Source organism: Manis javanica, chromosome 5 (assembly GCF_040802235.1).
Source record: "Manis javanica isolate MJ-LG chromosome 5, MJ_LKY, whole genome shotgun sequence".
Classification (NCBI taxonomy): Eukaryota; Metazoa; Chordata; class Mammalia; order Pholidota; family Manidae; genus Manis; species Manis javanica.
Genome location: NC_133160.1, coordinates 29,039,196 through 29,056,087, shown reverse-complemented (window position 1 = coordinate 29,056,087; position 16,892 = coordinate 29,039,196). Strand labels below are relative to the sequence as shown.

Below are 16,892 nucleotides of genomic sequence, written 5' to 3'. Positions count from 1 at the left end.
ATTGTTTCATTCTTGGAGATCCTTTTATCTCACTCTGCATCAGCTTCTATGCATTCTTGTTCTCTGCTTTCTATTCCATCAATGGCCTCTTGCATCTCATCCGTTCTGCTTTTAAATCCTTCTGGAGATTGTTTTATTTCTGTAGTCTCCCTCCCTACTTTGTTCGTAATGTCTTGTGTTTTTCTCTGAAGCTCCATCCGCGTGGTTATGACCTTTATTTTGAATTCTTTTTCAGGGAGTTGATTAAGTCTATCTCTCCAAGCTCCTTTTCAGAGGTTGTCTCTGTGATGTTGGTCTGGATAAAATTTTTCTGCCTTTTCATGGCGGTAGAGGTAGTTGTGGGGAATGGTGCATGTGTCAGCTGGGATAACATCCCTTCTTCCTAGTTTGTGGCCTTCCTCTCCTGGGAAAACAGCGACCCCTAGTGGCTCTTGCTGGGCAGCTGCACGCAGATGGGATATCTGTTTCTTGCCTGGCCACTGTGAAAGAAGCTCTGCCCTGCCACTATGGCGGAGCTGTGCCGGAGAGGGAACCGGTGGGAAGCTGTTTGTTGCCGTGAGGGTTCTCAGAGCTGCGCTGCTACCCAGGGAGTTAGGGAGCCGGGAGTTTCCCGGAATTCCCAGCTGGTGAGCTTAGTGTGCAGTGGCGCTTCTCTCCAGCTGTGGGGTCCCTGTCCCTTTTAGACTTTCAGAGGACACTCACTTTTCTTTTGTCCCAGGGGCGCTGGCTGCGGGGACCCGCTTGCAGGTTTTACTGTCCTGTTTCCCTAGTATTTAGCACCCCATGCACTGTGTGTCTGTGCTTCTAGTGCAGATGGCTGGGGCTGGTATTTAGCAGTCCTGGGCTCCCTCTCCGTCCCCGCTCTATCACCTCTCCTCCCACCTGGAGCTGGGGTGAGGGGTGAGACACGGGCAGCAGCTTGTATCTTACCCCTTTGTGAGGTGCTGGGTTCTCACAGGTGTAGATGTAGCCTGGCTCTTGTCCTGTGTCTTCTGTTCTCTCTTTTAGGAATAGTTGTATTTGTTGTATTTTCAAAAATATATATGGTTTTTGGAGATTTCCGCTGCTCTACTCATGCCACCATCTTGGCTCCTCCTCCTCGAGGATTTATTTTTAAAAGAAACATTTAAAATAGTTTTCATTTCCTCTATTTGTCTTATGCTTTCTTCTTTTACTATTAAAGAAGAAAAGAATCTTTTGTGCTTTTCTTTCTTGTGCAGTCTGTTAAACTTCACTCAGTGGTGACATCAGAACCCCATGAGATCCAGAGAATGCTTAATTAGGTTTAGTAACTTTTGTGTTGTTTCTTGTATTGGATCCTATGTCTTTGTCATGTGTTACATGTTAGTGTAAAGTACCATCTGCATAGGAAGCCCTCAGATTATCCAAGTGACATCAAATTCTCCTCAGCAGGTGATCAAGGCTTTTCAAGGCTTTTCAAGGGCCTGTGTGAAGACCAGCGGTATGAGAGGGGACCCCTTACCCACCCCTTGCCACCTTTTCACTCTGATGCTTACTGAGAGTCAGCAGTGAAGAGGTTGCTCCATATTGTGTTCCCTAGAACACCTTGGGTCTGACCGTGAGTGGAGCACAGAGTGGCTTAAAAGGCCAGCATTATGGATCTCTATTTCAAGAGGCCACCCAGCTGTATGGTCAGCTGCAGTCAGTATTCATGGGGCTTATGTTTTCACAGAGTAGGATCTGTTAAAGTGTATTACTGTACTGGCATTGCGCTAAACCTGCTGCATCAGAGGCTCCCTGCCCCATGCTGCTCTCTCACCTCCAGCAGCTTCCTCATGTCATCTTGTTCAAGAGAGGCCTGATAGCTGGTTTCTGAGGAGCCGTAGAATGAAATCTCTGTTTTTTTTAAGTATGGCTGTATTACATGACTAGTTTCTTAGTTTACCTAGGTTTATTTGCACCCTTGGGACTGCTTTATTTATTTGACTCGCCATCAATGGTTATTCCTTAAGTCTGTGAGCTGCTATCTATTTATAGAAGCATTGTTGACTTGCCTCTACTTCCTTCCTCCAAGGCTTTCCTGTATACAAGTTGACCCCCCGTACACAGTAACCCTTTCCAAAGCTGAAAGGTGACATCCTCAAGCCCATGATGGCCTTGAGCCAGATGAGCCAACAGCCAAGAGTTTGAGACACTGATGTCTGTGGGAGAACCAGTCACTAGCTGTATTCTGTACTGTTTTCCTGCCTCAGTGGCTTTAGGCAGTGGTGTTTCCATTTGGCATTTATCTCTGCAGCAAAGTACATAGCTGAGTTTGGCATCACAAATGTGACCCTGTTAAACTTTGCAAAACACCCTGAAGGCTGTTGTTTTGATTATTCTGTGCCTGCATTGTCATAATTAGAAGGCCACAGTGGTGGGAGGATTGCATGGGGACTAAAAAATCCTTGCTGTTCACACTTGAATGTTCTACAAATCATTTTGAGGCACATTGCTTAAAGAATTTCCAGTTTATAGTTTTATTACTTTGTCTCTGAAGTAGTTTTAATGGTTTTACTAATGATGTGAGCAGAAAATGTCCAAAGGAAATGCCTTTGATAACCTTGTTTTAATTTTGTTTTTCTTACAGATATAATTATATTGATTAAATCAGATAGTATCCATCTGTACTGTAATCCCATAAACTATCGCTATCTCTTACCCTATGTGGCATATTGGAGAAATCTTCATTTCCACTGCATGACCGAAAATGAGGTGAGGAGAAAAGATAGAATAAGCACTTAGAGACACTCTAAGGGTGCTCTCTCAGGAAGGTGTAGGTCTGGAACAGGAGGACCCTAAAAAAATCAAATTGCCTAATGTGGTTCACACAGAAGGTTGTTTATTTTAGTGGAACTTTTCATATTTATTATGAGGCTACCTTATATATAAATTATAGGGACAAAATGGACTCCTTATAAGAAAGACAAATGCCAAATGATTTCCCTCATTTGTGGAGTATAACAATGAAGCAAAACTGAAGGAACAAAATGGCAGTAGACTCAGAGACTCCAAGAATGAACTAGTGGTTACCAAAGGGGAGGGGTGTGGGAGGGCAGGTGGGGAGGGAGGGAGAAGGGGACTGAGGGGTATTATGTTTAGTACACATGGTGTGGGGGATCACGGGGAGAACAGCGTAGCACAGAGAAGGCACATAGTGGATCTGTGGCATCTTGCTGCACTGATGGACAGTGACTGCATCGGGGTATGGGTGGGGACTCGATAATATGGGTAAATGTAGTAACCACATTGTTTTTTCATGTGAAACCTTCATAAGAATGTACATCAATCATACCTTAATAAAAATTTTAAAAAAATGGATTCCTTATATTGGAACCTAGTAGTGGACTTGTGAACCTGCCCTCCTGCCCTACTTCTTGATCACCAGCCTGTACCTGTTGTTTCAGGGGACTAGTGCCTAGGAGACTATCTCAGGAGTATTTGATAAGCTTTGTGACATTTCCATGTTTGGATTTCTTGGCATCTATTTCTATCTGCCTTTGGGCCCTTTTCAACAGCTGGCTGGAAATCAAATTAGGATTTCATGGAAAGTGTGACCTGATAGGGATCAAGAACCCTTCTTTCTATATGAGCACTTGGGAGAGTTTTTGAGAACAGGTTTTCTTTTTCATTTAGGTTTCTGATCCATTTTGACTTGATTTTTGTGTGTGCTGTGAGATAAGGGAATGGCAAGTATTTTTGACTAACAAACATAAAAAGTTGGCTTTGGAAACACCCTCTTGGGTGCAGTCCTCTATAAATATAATTTGGAGCAATTCTGTATGATGAAATACAGAGGAAATATGGAATTCTGTGTGATATTTCATCAGAGCCTGTTTTCTTTTTAATTTCCCTCTTTAGTATGAAGATGAGGAAGCTGCAGAAGAATTTAAAATTGCCAGCTTTGTGGACATGGTTAGAGACTGTAGTAGAATTGGCATTCCTTATAGCTCCCAGGGTGAGTATGTGACAGCAAGCCATATTAGAACCTTGCTTGGATGCTGTGTGAATGCAGTGGCTCTACTTCTCCTTTTTCAGTGGAGGCATTCAGCTGGGAAACCCACTGATCTATTTTCACTAAAGACAGAGGATCAAGCAGAATGAAATTTGGGGGACTTCCCTATCCAAGCTTATGTTCATAACTGAAGTTTTTGCATCAATGCAGCAGGTCACTGACAGTCGGATAGAAGAACTGATAAGAGATTTACCACAAGTTGCTATCTAGTCTGTACCAATTTTTATGTAGAGAGTGTAGATGGGGGGGGGCCTCTTGGTAAGAAGAAGTAATAAGAAATTGTAATTCAGGTAGCTGTGAAAAATGTGCTAGCAGCAAGGCTCGAAAATGATGTGTAAAGCTACAGGAAGAAATCAAGTTTAGCAGTGCTTGTATCTTTTTTTAAAAAGCCTCGCACATTGAAGCTATTGTTATAAGAAAGGAAAGTTTTTGATTTGGTAATATTCCCCTGAGGAAGTTAGTTGGCTATGTTTCTTAAGGGAGAGGAGCCAAATTTGGGTCTGTTAATAATTATATCCACTAAGTGATGCAAGTCAGATGTAATAGGCCACTATTTATTTACTTACTTAGTAAATCAAAATGTGAAAAATACAGTATAGAGAAAAATGAATTTATGTAACTTGCTTATGGTTTGAATTTTCTTTGGCTTTTATTTTGTATTTCTAGTTTTAATATCTAATCATTTTATCTGTTTCAGTTTTATTTTACTAAGTGAGGCCATGGTGAACTTGTGAGAAATGTTGCCTGTCCAACCACATTAGATCAGGTTTACACTGCTATATCCAGGACGGTACTTGATACATGTTGTTCTACTTGATTCTTCTAGGTCACTTGCAGATATTTGATATGTTTGTAGTGGAGAAATGGCCAATTGTACAGGCCTTTGCACTTGAGGGCATCGGAGGAGATGGATTTTTTACCATGAAATATGAGGTATGTATGAAAAGCAGTGTGTCTGGTTTTTGCCTGCTGCTGAGCTGTTTGTACAGAGGGCCCAGTGTAAGTGTGCATCCTTAACACTCTTAAAAGCTGGCTGCCACATGATGCTTTTGTGATTAAAATCCAAGTTGTCCTGTGCGTGAAGAGCATGCTCTGTTTTATCCATTCCATCATAGGGCTGCACTAGTTTGCTTTAGCCATTCGCCTGTTGAAGGACATTTGGATTATTGTCTGAGTTTTGAGTGTCTTGTATTTGTTGTGGTTCATTTTGTTTTTGTTTTTTGCAAATTAAAAGAATTGTGGTAAAATACACATAACATAAAATGTACCGTTTTGAAGTAAAAAAAAACAAAACTCTGGCTGTCAGTGACCTCCCAAGAATATGGAACAAGTTAAAAGACTTGAAATGGAAAATAATTGCTGTTTAAGCTAGTCCCTAAACAGAGCTCCTGTGTCCTTTCTTCTTGGAGTTCTTCTCTGTCCTCCTTCCTTTCATTTCCCCATTTAGCACTGTTCTACCAGTCTACTCCTGTAGCTCCCTAGGCTGACTCCTCTTAAAGATTTTATCATCTTGTGTTACTATACATATGTCACCCATTCACTGTGGTCTCTGGACTATAAGCTCCTTGAGAACCAAAACAGAGCCTTCTTGTTATCGTCATCATTAGTCTCAGAATTCATCTAATGTGAGAACTATTCAAGAGCAATGAAAGGGACTGCAGAATTTTGTATAAGTACAGCATACTAGAGGAATAAAAGGGTTAACTTTTGTGGTAAGAACAGTATCATGGATTTCAGTATTCCTTGCATCTAGGAGATGACCCATAAATATTTGTTAAGTGAATTAATGAATGAGTCTGGGAGAGGGGAGTCATACAGAGCATGTGTTAGGGAGGTTGGCCTTGCAGGGTAGCACCACCCCAGGCTCCCCATTGAGATGACTGCCCCCAGCACAGGAAACCAGGGAGAGTGTGCACTGACATGCTCGAAATGGGGTCACACTATTAGGGATAGAATAAGTAGGACCTTTGGAAGAAGACCCCAGGATAATTCCTGCTCTCCCTCCGAGAATTAGCAGCATTCACAGGAAATGAGCACAGGCTTGGCTGGCAGGTCCTGTGATGATGAACATAGCTGTAGGCCGGTGAAGAGAAACACACCACTTGAACTTTGAGTGTTCTCACACTGACTACAGGTAGCAGAATGGAAGCATCAAAAAGGCTGTGGGAGCTGTCCCTGCTATGAAGTAACACTTACTAATTTAATAGAGTAGGGGCCTGAAGAGAGGAAGCCTAAGAAGGTTAAGAGGAGCTTAAAAGTTTTTAGCAATAATGGTAATATTTATTTTAATTAATTATATCAACTAAGCATTTATAGAGTGCCTCCTACATGCCAGACACCATTCTAAGTGCTTTATATGAACTGACTTTAATTCTTACAGTAACCCTCTGAAGTAGGTACTTTTACTGCCTACACCTACCCCCCACCCTCCACATTTTAAAGAGAGGTTAAATGAGTCACAGAACTGGCATCTCCTAAGGGGCAGGATTGGGGCCAAGTCCAGATCCTCCGGCTTCACAGCCTGTGCTCCTAAATCCCTGGGCTACAGTGAGATTAACTTTGGAAAGCAGTATGCCAGGAGGCCACACAGTTCATGCAGCCCAGATGACACAGGCCTTTCCGGCTCCTGTCTTAAGATGCATCACACTGTGAAGTCACATCCAAAAGGAACAAAGTCCCTTTTGAAAAAACCTTTGTAAGGTCATGTAGATCTTTACTGTGTGGTGGTGGTTTATGGGATGAGATGGGCAGTGAGGAAGAAATAGCACATACCATTAAGTGAGAGTTACTGTAAGTCTCTCTCAAGACCCTTTTCTCCAGATCCTGCCCTTCTCTGTAACTGCTCATTTTCATTCTCTTAAACACTGTCTTTTTGTGTCTATTCCATTCTCCCCCACATCAGTTTTCTTCCTTACCTTGGCCTTCCCAGTCCTTTAAAGGTATGGAGCAGTACTCCACTCTGATTCACATATCAAAGGCCTGATAACTACCTGAGCTAGAGACTCTTGCCTCCTTTGAGGACTGAGAGAACTATAGATACTTATGACTTAATTTTTTAAACTTCTGTTTTATTTCATGACCATACCCAGAAGAAAATCATTAATGATAATGACGCTCTGATGTAGTAGGTGCCAGCATGAGAACGGAAGCCAGAGCCACATAGCTTTTACTTGGCACTTAGAGGCTAGTCCAAACTGAGTTAAGGATATAGAGACCTACTTCCTCCTGGGAAGCAGTACAGGGCAGTTCCTGTGCTAGGGCTTTCCCTGCCTCTAGCTTCCTTCCCCTTAACTTGCCAGCTGCTCAAACTGTGACCTGGTAATGTAAATTTACATCAACTCATTCCCCAAGGGGAGGATTCTAAACTACTGAATAGTGACAGTAATCGTAGGGTGAGCAATCATTCACCTTTAATGGACAAACTTAAAATCTTCATACTGCAGGCAGAGAAAGGCAAGTGCCAAATGATTTCCCTCATTTATGGAGTATAACAGTGAAGCAAAACTGAAGGAATAAAATAGCAGCAGACTCAGAGACTCCAAGAAGGAACTAGTGGTTACCAAAGGGGAGGGGTGTGGGAGGGCGTGTGGGGAGGGAGGGAGAAGGGGATGGAAGGGTATTATGTTTAGTACACATGGTGTAGGGGGATCACGGGGAGAACAGTGTAGCACAGAGAAGGCAAATAGTGGATCTCTGGCATTTTGCTGCACTCATGGACAGTAACTGCATTGGGGTATGGGTGGGGCTTGACAATATGGGTAAATGTAGTAACATTGTTTTTTCATGTGAAACCTTCATAAGGGTATATCAATAATACCTTAATTAAAAAAAAGATCTTCATATTGAAAGAATAAGACTTAGGAAAAGATTCAACAGACTATAAAGAAGGAGGCCATATTAGATACAGAGATAGATTAGTGTGCTTGTAAAAAAGATTTTCACCAGGAAATAAAGTGAAAATTGGGGAAAATTCTTACTTTGTACTTTTTAAGAATAGAGTTTGTAGAAAGAGAAATGAGATGTAGAAGGTAGAGCAAGCAGAGGGGAGATGGATTACATAAGGAAAAATTGTAATAAGTCTCAAAATTCATAAGTGGAATTAAGACTTGCATTTAAAAATAGAAATCAAATTCAGTACCAAAAAGTATAATCAGTTGACATGCTTGAAAAGCTGTTCCAGAATATAGAGGAAGGGGCCAAATAGATTACATCAATAAAGGGAAAGAAGATAAAATGGAGGAAAAATAATAGAAATTGGTGATATTAAAAATGAAGGAATTAATTGAAGGTTGTTATGTAGTAGTTTGTGTCTCCCCCACCCACATCCCCAAGTGACAGGCAACCAGGCATTTACCATCTGCTACCCCCACCCTGGGAAAAACAAGGAACATGGGTGAGTGGGTGGGAGTTCTCTAAAGAAATTGCAAAACAAGACAAAGAGAATTCATTGACTGGTATAGCTTTTGTTGCCTGGAAGTACAGCTATCTCCACATTTTTGCATTTAGAGTATAAGGGGTTAGGAATTTGGAATAACTGCCTCCTGTCTGTCCACCCTAAAAAAACTTCCTGGTAGTTGACAAGCTCTGCTGAGAGCATAAAATTTCCAGTCAGCCTTTCCACTTGAAAATATAAACAGACAATCAAAAATCACCAGACATTTGATTAAATACATATTACTTGAAAGAAAAAGATAAAGATTTTTTTAAAAGATCGAATAAGAGCCAAAGATAATATACAGAGGAAAACTTAAGACCCAACTCTCCTTAGGGTGCCCAGACAGATGTAAGATTTGGCAACGATGGAACAAGTGTTATGCTGTGGTAAATGAGTGTGAGGAAAATAAGAGCTCTGGAAAATTATGACTGACAAACTAAATAGAGGAGTTAGGAGGTAAAGTTAGGAAAATCTCTAAAAATGTAAAATTTTTAAATCAAGGAGATAGAAAATATATGAGAAAAAAGTTACAGGAAATAAAGAACTGATCCAAGAAATCTGATATCTAACAAGTAGGAGTTCCAGAAAGATAGAGATATCAGGAAGGAGGGAATTAAAAACAAACATGTCCAGTGATAAAAAAAAATAAAAGCTTTTAAACTAAATCACTTAGCCAGTGTGAATGGGAAGAAAAAACCTTAAACTATCTATGCCTTTTTTGAATGGTAAAGATAAAAGAATGTTATAAAAAGCTTCCAGGAAGAAAAAAAAAATCACATACAATAAGAGAACAGGAACCAGATTTCTCTCCTTCCAAACAACCAAAACAAAGAAAACAGAAAATATCAAGCAAAATGTACGAAGCAGTGGTTTTCAGAATATGAGACATCAGACAGCTAGGAATATTGATTCCCTGAGAAACAGAAATAAGGTGAGTCCCATGATTTTACTACCTTGAGAAGAGTTCGAGGCTGTGGTACAGGGAGGGGGTACCCAGGTGAATCCCAGTGCATTTCCGAGTTAAGGAGATACAGCTGAGTCTGGTGACATCAAGGCAGCTAGAGTACTATAGAGGAAAGAACTGCCCAGAGAGCGAACTCCCAAGATATGCCAAGATTCCCCTACCCTCCCTCAATCCCAACTGTTTAACAAAGTATTGATCAGTGCATTCCCATGTGAGGTAACTGCCAGAGGTGGAAGAAAAAAGAAATCTGAAAGTATTTGAGAACACTGTGTGATGCGTCCTTAGAACTGGGAACTGTACTTGTTCCCACCAGTTAGACTGGGAAAACACACATAATTCACAGAACATTGGATAGGGTTCTCAGGAAGGTTCTGTCTCTGTAGCAGGGAATAGTTAGCTCTAGACTGAGCACAGCTCTAGGCCCTCCTAACAATTCATAAAAGCAAGACCTAAAAGGATCAAACTGTTTCCAAGTAACTGCATTATAGAATAAAGCACAGGAATGTTTATAAGGATACAAAAGTATTTTGCATCCAAAAAGGTAAAATTAACAATGTCTGACATCCAGAGATGATCAGGTTTACCTGTAAGCAGGAAAACATGACTGATAATGAGATACTCAATCAAAAATGACCTAGAACTGCATTACGATTAGCAGACATAATGTAGGGGGGCACATAGGGAGGGCTGTACAGCACAGAGAAGACAAGTAGTGAATCTTTAGCATCTTACTACACTGATGGACAGTGACTGTGATGGGGTATGTGGGGGGGACTTGATGGTGGGGGGAGTCTAGTAACCATAATGTTGCTCATGTAATTATAGATTAACGATACCAAATAATAATAATAATTATTATTATTATGCACTGAAAAAAAACACTCAAAAATGATACATACATTTTAAACTTTAATTCACCCTAGAGAATATTCACCTTCTATGTGCCATAAACTATAAAGAAGATGGTATGAAAGATTAAGATATGGTTCCTTCTCCTGTATACTAACATTTGTGCATTTTATTGCATGTACCTCAATAAAATAAAAATAAAAATAAAGATATGAAAAAAAAATTGACCTAGAACTGACAGAAATGTTAGAATTAACAGACAAGGACATTAAAACAGTTACTGTAGCTGTATTACATATGTTAAAGAAGCTAAAGGAAAATTTGAACATGTTAAACAGAGACAAAAAATATTTTTAAAGACCCAAATTGAACTCCTAGAGATGAAAAATACAATGTCTAAGATGAAAAATACACTGGATGGGATTAAAGCAGTTAAAAATTGCAAAAGAAAAGATTAGTGAATTTGAAACCATATCTGTAGAAACTAAGATGAAGCATAGAGAGAATAAAAAATCCAAAAAAATGGAAAGTGCATCAGTGAGCTGTCAGGCATGAGAACAGAATTAAGACATTTTAAAACTCAAAAAATGTTTGCTTCCCATTAATCCTTTCTTAGAAAGCTGTTGGAGGATGTGCTCCAGTAAACAAGTGAGTTAACCAAGAAAGAGGAGGCAAGTAAACTGTGGAACCATATCAATCATCTGAGAGCTTCAGGATGATAGCAAAGAAAAGTCTCAAAGTCAGAGTTGTAGCTGTGCAGCAAGCTTACCTAACAGCCAGACCAGAATGAAGCAAAAAGACAAAGAATTGATAAATTATCTGATATGTTTAAGTTAATCGTTCTCAATCCAGATGATTATGCTGCCACCTCCCCAACCCAAAGGCATTTGTCCGTGTTTGGAAATACTTTTGGATTGCATGGACAGTGGGCAAAATGGGGGAATTTATAAGCATCTAATGAGTAGAGGTCAGGGATATTGCTAAGCCTTCTAAAATGCACAGGGCAGTCCCTCCCAGCAAAGAAATATCTAACCCAAAATGACAATAGTTGTTGCTGTTGAGAAACCCAAGTGTAAGCATACTGGAAAACTGGGTGGGGCAGTTAGAAAAAACGTTAGGATGATTTTTTTTAATTACATGAGTGAAAAAAATGAAGTTGTTAGTAGCTGTAGGTAGAATGAACTTTAAGAAAACAAATAGGAATATGGTATATACTTAGGCTGTAATAAATAATATGTATATATGGTCTTAATATTATAAACAGTAATTAGTGGTATAATAAAAGTCATCTTATGATGTTAGATGATGTTAGGGTATATACATAGAAAAAGTGTGGGAATGGGAATGGATATAGAAGACCTACATTTTTTTATTTTTTATTTTTTTTATTTTAAATTTTTATTAAACTAAGATTGATGCACAATATTATATTGGTTTCAAGTATACAAAGAGTGATTCAACAGTTATTATTAAATGCTCACCCAAATTAGCAAAGTTATTACCTGTTAACATAGAAAGATGTTACAGAACTATTGATTATATATATATACATATATATATACATATATATATATATATTTTTTTTTTTTTGAGAGGGCATCTCTCATATTTATTGATCAAATGGTTGTTAACAACAATAAAATTCAGTATAGGGGGGGTCAATGCTCAATGTACAATCCTTAATCCATCTCAAGTCTAATTCTCGTCAGTCTCCAATCTTCTGAAGCATAACGAACAAGTTCTTACATGGTGAACGAATTCTTACATAGTGAATAAATTCTTACATGGTGAACAGTACAAGGGCATTCATCACAGAAACTTTCGGTTTTGATCATGCATTATGACCTATAAACAATCAGGTCAAATATGAATATTCGTTTGATTTTTGTACTTGATTTATATGTTGATCCCACATTTCTCCCTTTATTATTATTATTATTTTTATTTTTAATAAAATGCTGAAGTGGTAGGTAGATGCAAGAAAAAGGTAGAAAACATAGTTTAGTTTTGTAAGAGGGCAAATGTAGATGATCAGATGATCAGGTGTGTGCCTATGGACTAAGTATTAATCCAGGCTAGACAAGGGCAGCAAAACATCCACGGATGCAGAAGATTTCTCTCAAAGCAGGGGGGGTGAGGTTCTGAGCCTCACCTCTGTTGATCCCCAAATTCTCACCTGATAGCCCCCCTGCGACTGTGCCTGTCTTAGGTTGTTCCTCCCTTGAGGAATCTTACCGGGAAGACCTACATTTTTGCCGTAAGTCAAGATTTAATTTCTAAATTGATAGGTCAAAAAGTAGTGTTATACTCATAGTATATCAAAATATGGAAGTAACTACCAGAACAAAAATATTAAAGACTTCTAAGAAATGAGACTAGTGAAGCTTTGTGAAAGTTTTGGGGAATTAAACATTTTTTTTATAAGTCTTTAGTACCATTTGATTTTTTTAAAATCACGGACATGTATTATTTAAATTTAAATTTTATTTCAAACAAAGGCAAATTTTATGTGTGTGTGTGTGTATAAATAAATATATGTGCCCTTCATTCAGGATATCAGGATGTATGAAAGGTTCTGAAAAGATTGTTTCCTGAATGGGACAGCATTTATTCATATGTATAGGTTCAAATATAATTGATAAAAATTTTATTTATTATTCTAATTACTGAGTTTTCACCAAGATAGTAATTTCTGAATGTCTGAAAATAATTCTGTCTTAGTAATACTGACTCAGTTATTTCAGTGTTTTTGCCCTTGTTTTGCAGTTGCAGGATGTGAGTTTAAGTCTATGGAATGTCTACAGCAAGATGGATCCTATGTCTCTGGAGAGTTTGCTTTCAGAAGTAAGGAACCATCCTGTTTAATTTATAAATATTACAGCCAGCTCAGTTATCCAGTAGTGGTATTTAACTTGAAGAAATGCAAGATATATTTTAGTTTGAGTAGTTTCTTCTCTGATTGTTGTTTTGAACTCCTCAGAGGTGGAAGGGGGCCTAGAAAAGTGATGCTACCCCTTCCACTCTGAGGAAACCTCACCTGAGATAAGAGCAAGGCCTTCTGCCTGGCTCGGGGTTTAGGTTTTCACCTACAGACATTCTTTATGCTGGTCTTAACTTTAGAAAAACAATACAGAGGGTGTCTTTTTGCATTCCTTCTTTGGCATAAAAAGATAAAAAAAGATGAAGTATGGCTTAAAGGAATCATGGATTAGAACAAGGGTCAGCAAACTTTTCTGTAAAAAGCTAGATAGTAATACTTTAGGCTTTGTGTGTCCTGTGTCTTTTGGAAATAAACAATGCCATTGTAGCCTGAGAGCAGCTGTGGACAATGCTTAAATGATTGGGCGTGTCTGTGTTCCAAGGAAACTTTATTTACAAAAATTGTGTCCATATGTCCTGCCCATAGACCATAATTTGCTGATCCTGGATTAAAGGGTCTACATTAATTGTACATCTGAACTTTGAAGAAAAAATTAAGGTAGGTGAAGCAATTTGCAATAAGGAGCAACAAACAAAACTAAAACTACAGGAATAGGTACTTTCATTAGGCAGCTCAGTAGTGTCTCTCAGTGGCCATGGATAGATATGCATAGGAAAAGAACAGCTTGTAGCCTTTTAATGAATTTAGTTATATCAAAACCCAACAAAAATAACTCAAAAAAAGAAAAACTACAGACCAGTCTCACTTGTAAATGTTAATGCCTGTGTTTTAAGCAAAATATTAGCAACCCAGTATCATGTTAAAAGAATATTCTCTAATGAAGTAGAGCTTACTAAAGGTTCAGTATTTAGTTTATCAGGAAATCTGATGTAATCACTATACTGATTTTTCTCCTTTGAACCATTTATGATGCTTCCATAGATGCCTAAAAGGCATTTGATAAAATTGAACATCCATGGTTAAATTTATCCCTTTCTCCATGTTTTGATGAGTGGGAGTTCGGAGGAAAGAAAGAGAAGAACAAGGATGTAATACAGGGAAATAAAAAAAAAAAAAGAACATCCATTCTGTTTAAACATTGCTAATTAAATATGAATATAAAAGAAAAATAAAACCTGAACTTTTTGTTCTTTGAAAAGACCTAATCATCATTCCCATGGCTAGCCTAATTATGGGGAAAAAAATGAAAATGCAAAAATTTACAGTATGAAAACACAAGAATGACAAAGAAAGTTTAACCACAGATAAAGAAGATAAGTAATTCAGGAGTTTCTCCAAGTGTCTTGAGACCCAAGCCCTACTAGCATGAAATCTCAGTGTGAGGATGCAACAGGTCACACATGCAGGCTGGGCAAAGCAGTGTAGTTTTGAGAACATTGCAAACATCTCTGCAGTCAGTAGAGAGGAACCACTCAAGAGAGCATCTTTAATTGCACCTTTACCAACAATGTTATCATGCAGCTGAAAGAGTAACAGTGGTAATCACCACGGGTGTGTCATAGGCCCTTTCCTGGGTTCCGACTTCCCATGCATTGGTATTCCTAGGTGATATCATGAGGAAGAGGAAGTGTTACTGAACTTCTCATCTATCCTGAAGAATGAAAGCTTAGAGCCAGATATAATTTATTTAGAAATACTAAATTAATAAGATGTTTCTTATATCAAAATGTGGTTGAGCACATTTATACCCACTACACTATGGAGATCTCTTTCAAATCAGTAAGAAAAATAACAGTGGAGAATTGAGGGACAGCAGAAATTGTTCACAAAATAAGAAATAAAATGACCATAGATTTCCATTCCTAGTTAGAGATATACAAAGTTGAAAAAGATCATTCCTTTCACCATAACAACCAAAACAATCTGGATAAGCAACAAAATGATAGTTTAAATTGAAAAAAGGAAAACATCAGGAGCTGCAGATGGAAAGAAAGCTAGAAGAACTCAGTTCCAGAAAAATAGTGCCCTTCGTAGGATGGTGCTCTCATTTCTGGTGGAGGGTGAGGAATCAGGAATAAGAGGAATTCAGCTGACCTTTTGAAAGCTGTGTGAGGATGAGTCAGCACCTACCTGTCAACTCTGTCTCCTAGGTCTTCATAAGTGCTCAGAGTGTAGTACACCAAAGGCTAAGAGCTAGGCAGGAAAGCTAAGAACTGTTTGCCTCTTTTCTCTCCTGAGGAAATTGACCACTCAGCCATCTCCTGGATTAGAGCGGAAAAGCTGAGTACAACCCTTTGGAGGCATTCCAGGTTTGTACAGAGTAAGCAGCTGCCTCTTAAGGCTGAGGGCAAGACAGCAGAACAGATCACTCCCTATGAAGGCGGAGCTAAGGGTTCTAGAAAGCAAAGAGAATGCCTTAGCAACCTGTAAGGCTGGTAGTCCGCTTGTAACGCAGGGAGAGCTCATCCATGATCCAGAAAGCTAGTGGCTCAGCTGTAAAACAGAAAGAGATTTCAAGAACCTTGCCAGTGCTCTGAACAAAATCTCTACTGAAGTTCAGACTGTATCCAAAATATTTTACTGATGAACTAAATCAACTCCAAATGTAATAAGACCCAGATCAATTACAGATCAAATTGACTAAGATCCCTATGTTAGTAGTCTGACAAAAGAAAGAATGTACCTTTCTAGAGGTAAAAATATCAGTTTTTGCTGTTCTCTTATACAGAATGTCTGGCATATGGTTTTAAAAAATTGCAAGACATGAAGCAAGAAAATTTGATCTGTGGTAAAGGAAACAGTCAACTGAAGTCTCCCAGATAGTGGAATTAACCAATGAGGAATTTAAAATAACTAATAAAAGTGCTAAAGAATCTGGTAGAAAAGGGGACATCATGCAGAAAAGATGAGAAAATTCAACAAGAGACCTGAAGACTATAGAAAGAACTACATGGAAATGCTAAACATGAAAAATACTTTTTACCAGAAATTAAGAATTCATTAGATTGGCTTAACAGCCACCTAAACACAAATGAAGAACTTGGTGAACTTGAAAATAGGCCAATAGTTTTTAAACTGAAGGACAAAGAGGAAAAGAACAAGAGCATAGAACAGAGCACCCAGTATCTGTCAAACGGTGTCAAATGATTTAACAGTATAATTGGAGTCCTAGGAGGGTAGAGAAAATGGAAACAGGAAATTTCAGTTGCTAATGTCCAAGAACTTCCCAAATTAATGAAATACATCAATCCACAGATCCATGAAGCTTAGTAAACTCCAAGTAGGATAAAAATTACTATAAGTATGTATAAAAATGACCATAAATTTGTTCAAGGATCTCTTGTGGTGAGTCTACAAATGTTCTTAATTAACTTTGAATCCAATAACCAAAAGTAATTAAAATGCAATTCCAGTCATTTACTTGTATCTCTAGAAAATTATTAAAAAGGAAGCAATACAAAACCATATGACTTCTTAAAATCTACTGTATTTTATTTTGGCTTCACTCACACAGGTACTTCATAATCTCTAAATGTCTCTAAACCCCCCTTTTCCCTCTACTGTCCAGATATTTTTTCTGTGTACTTCTATTTCCCCTTTGCCCAGACTTGAATCTTGCAGTCAGAATTGGTGTCTAGGCTTTAATTCCTACAGGGAACTGCTGGCAGCTCTTTGATGTCCAAAGAACCTACATCTCCACACTTCCTGGTCAGGTCCTACAGTGGGAAATGCATACTCCTCTGAGAAA

General features: G+C 38.6%; 1 protein-coding gene across 3 annotated transcripts in view; it reads left to right on the top strand.

The window, feature by feature from the left end:
- The window catches only part of DNAAF9 (dynein axonemal assembly factor 9), a 156,225-nt gene that overhangs the window by 26,473 nt on the left and 112,860 nt on the right, over positions 1–16,892 (top strand). For all 3 annotated transcript variants that reach the window (XM_073236851.1, XM_073236850.1, XM_073236852.1), the window contains exons 4-7: positions 2,591–2,715; positions 3,862–3,958; positions 4,842–4,948; positions 13,030–13,107. In XM_073236851.1, coding sequence (XP_073092952.1) covers positions 2,591–2,715; positions 3,862–3,958; positions 4,842–4,948; positions 13,030–13,107 — 407 coding nt within the window. The remainder of the gene's footprint in view (positions 1–2,590; positions 2,716–3,861; positions 3,959–4,841; positions 4,949–13,029; positions 13,108–16,892) is intronic.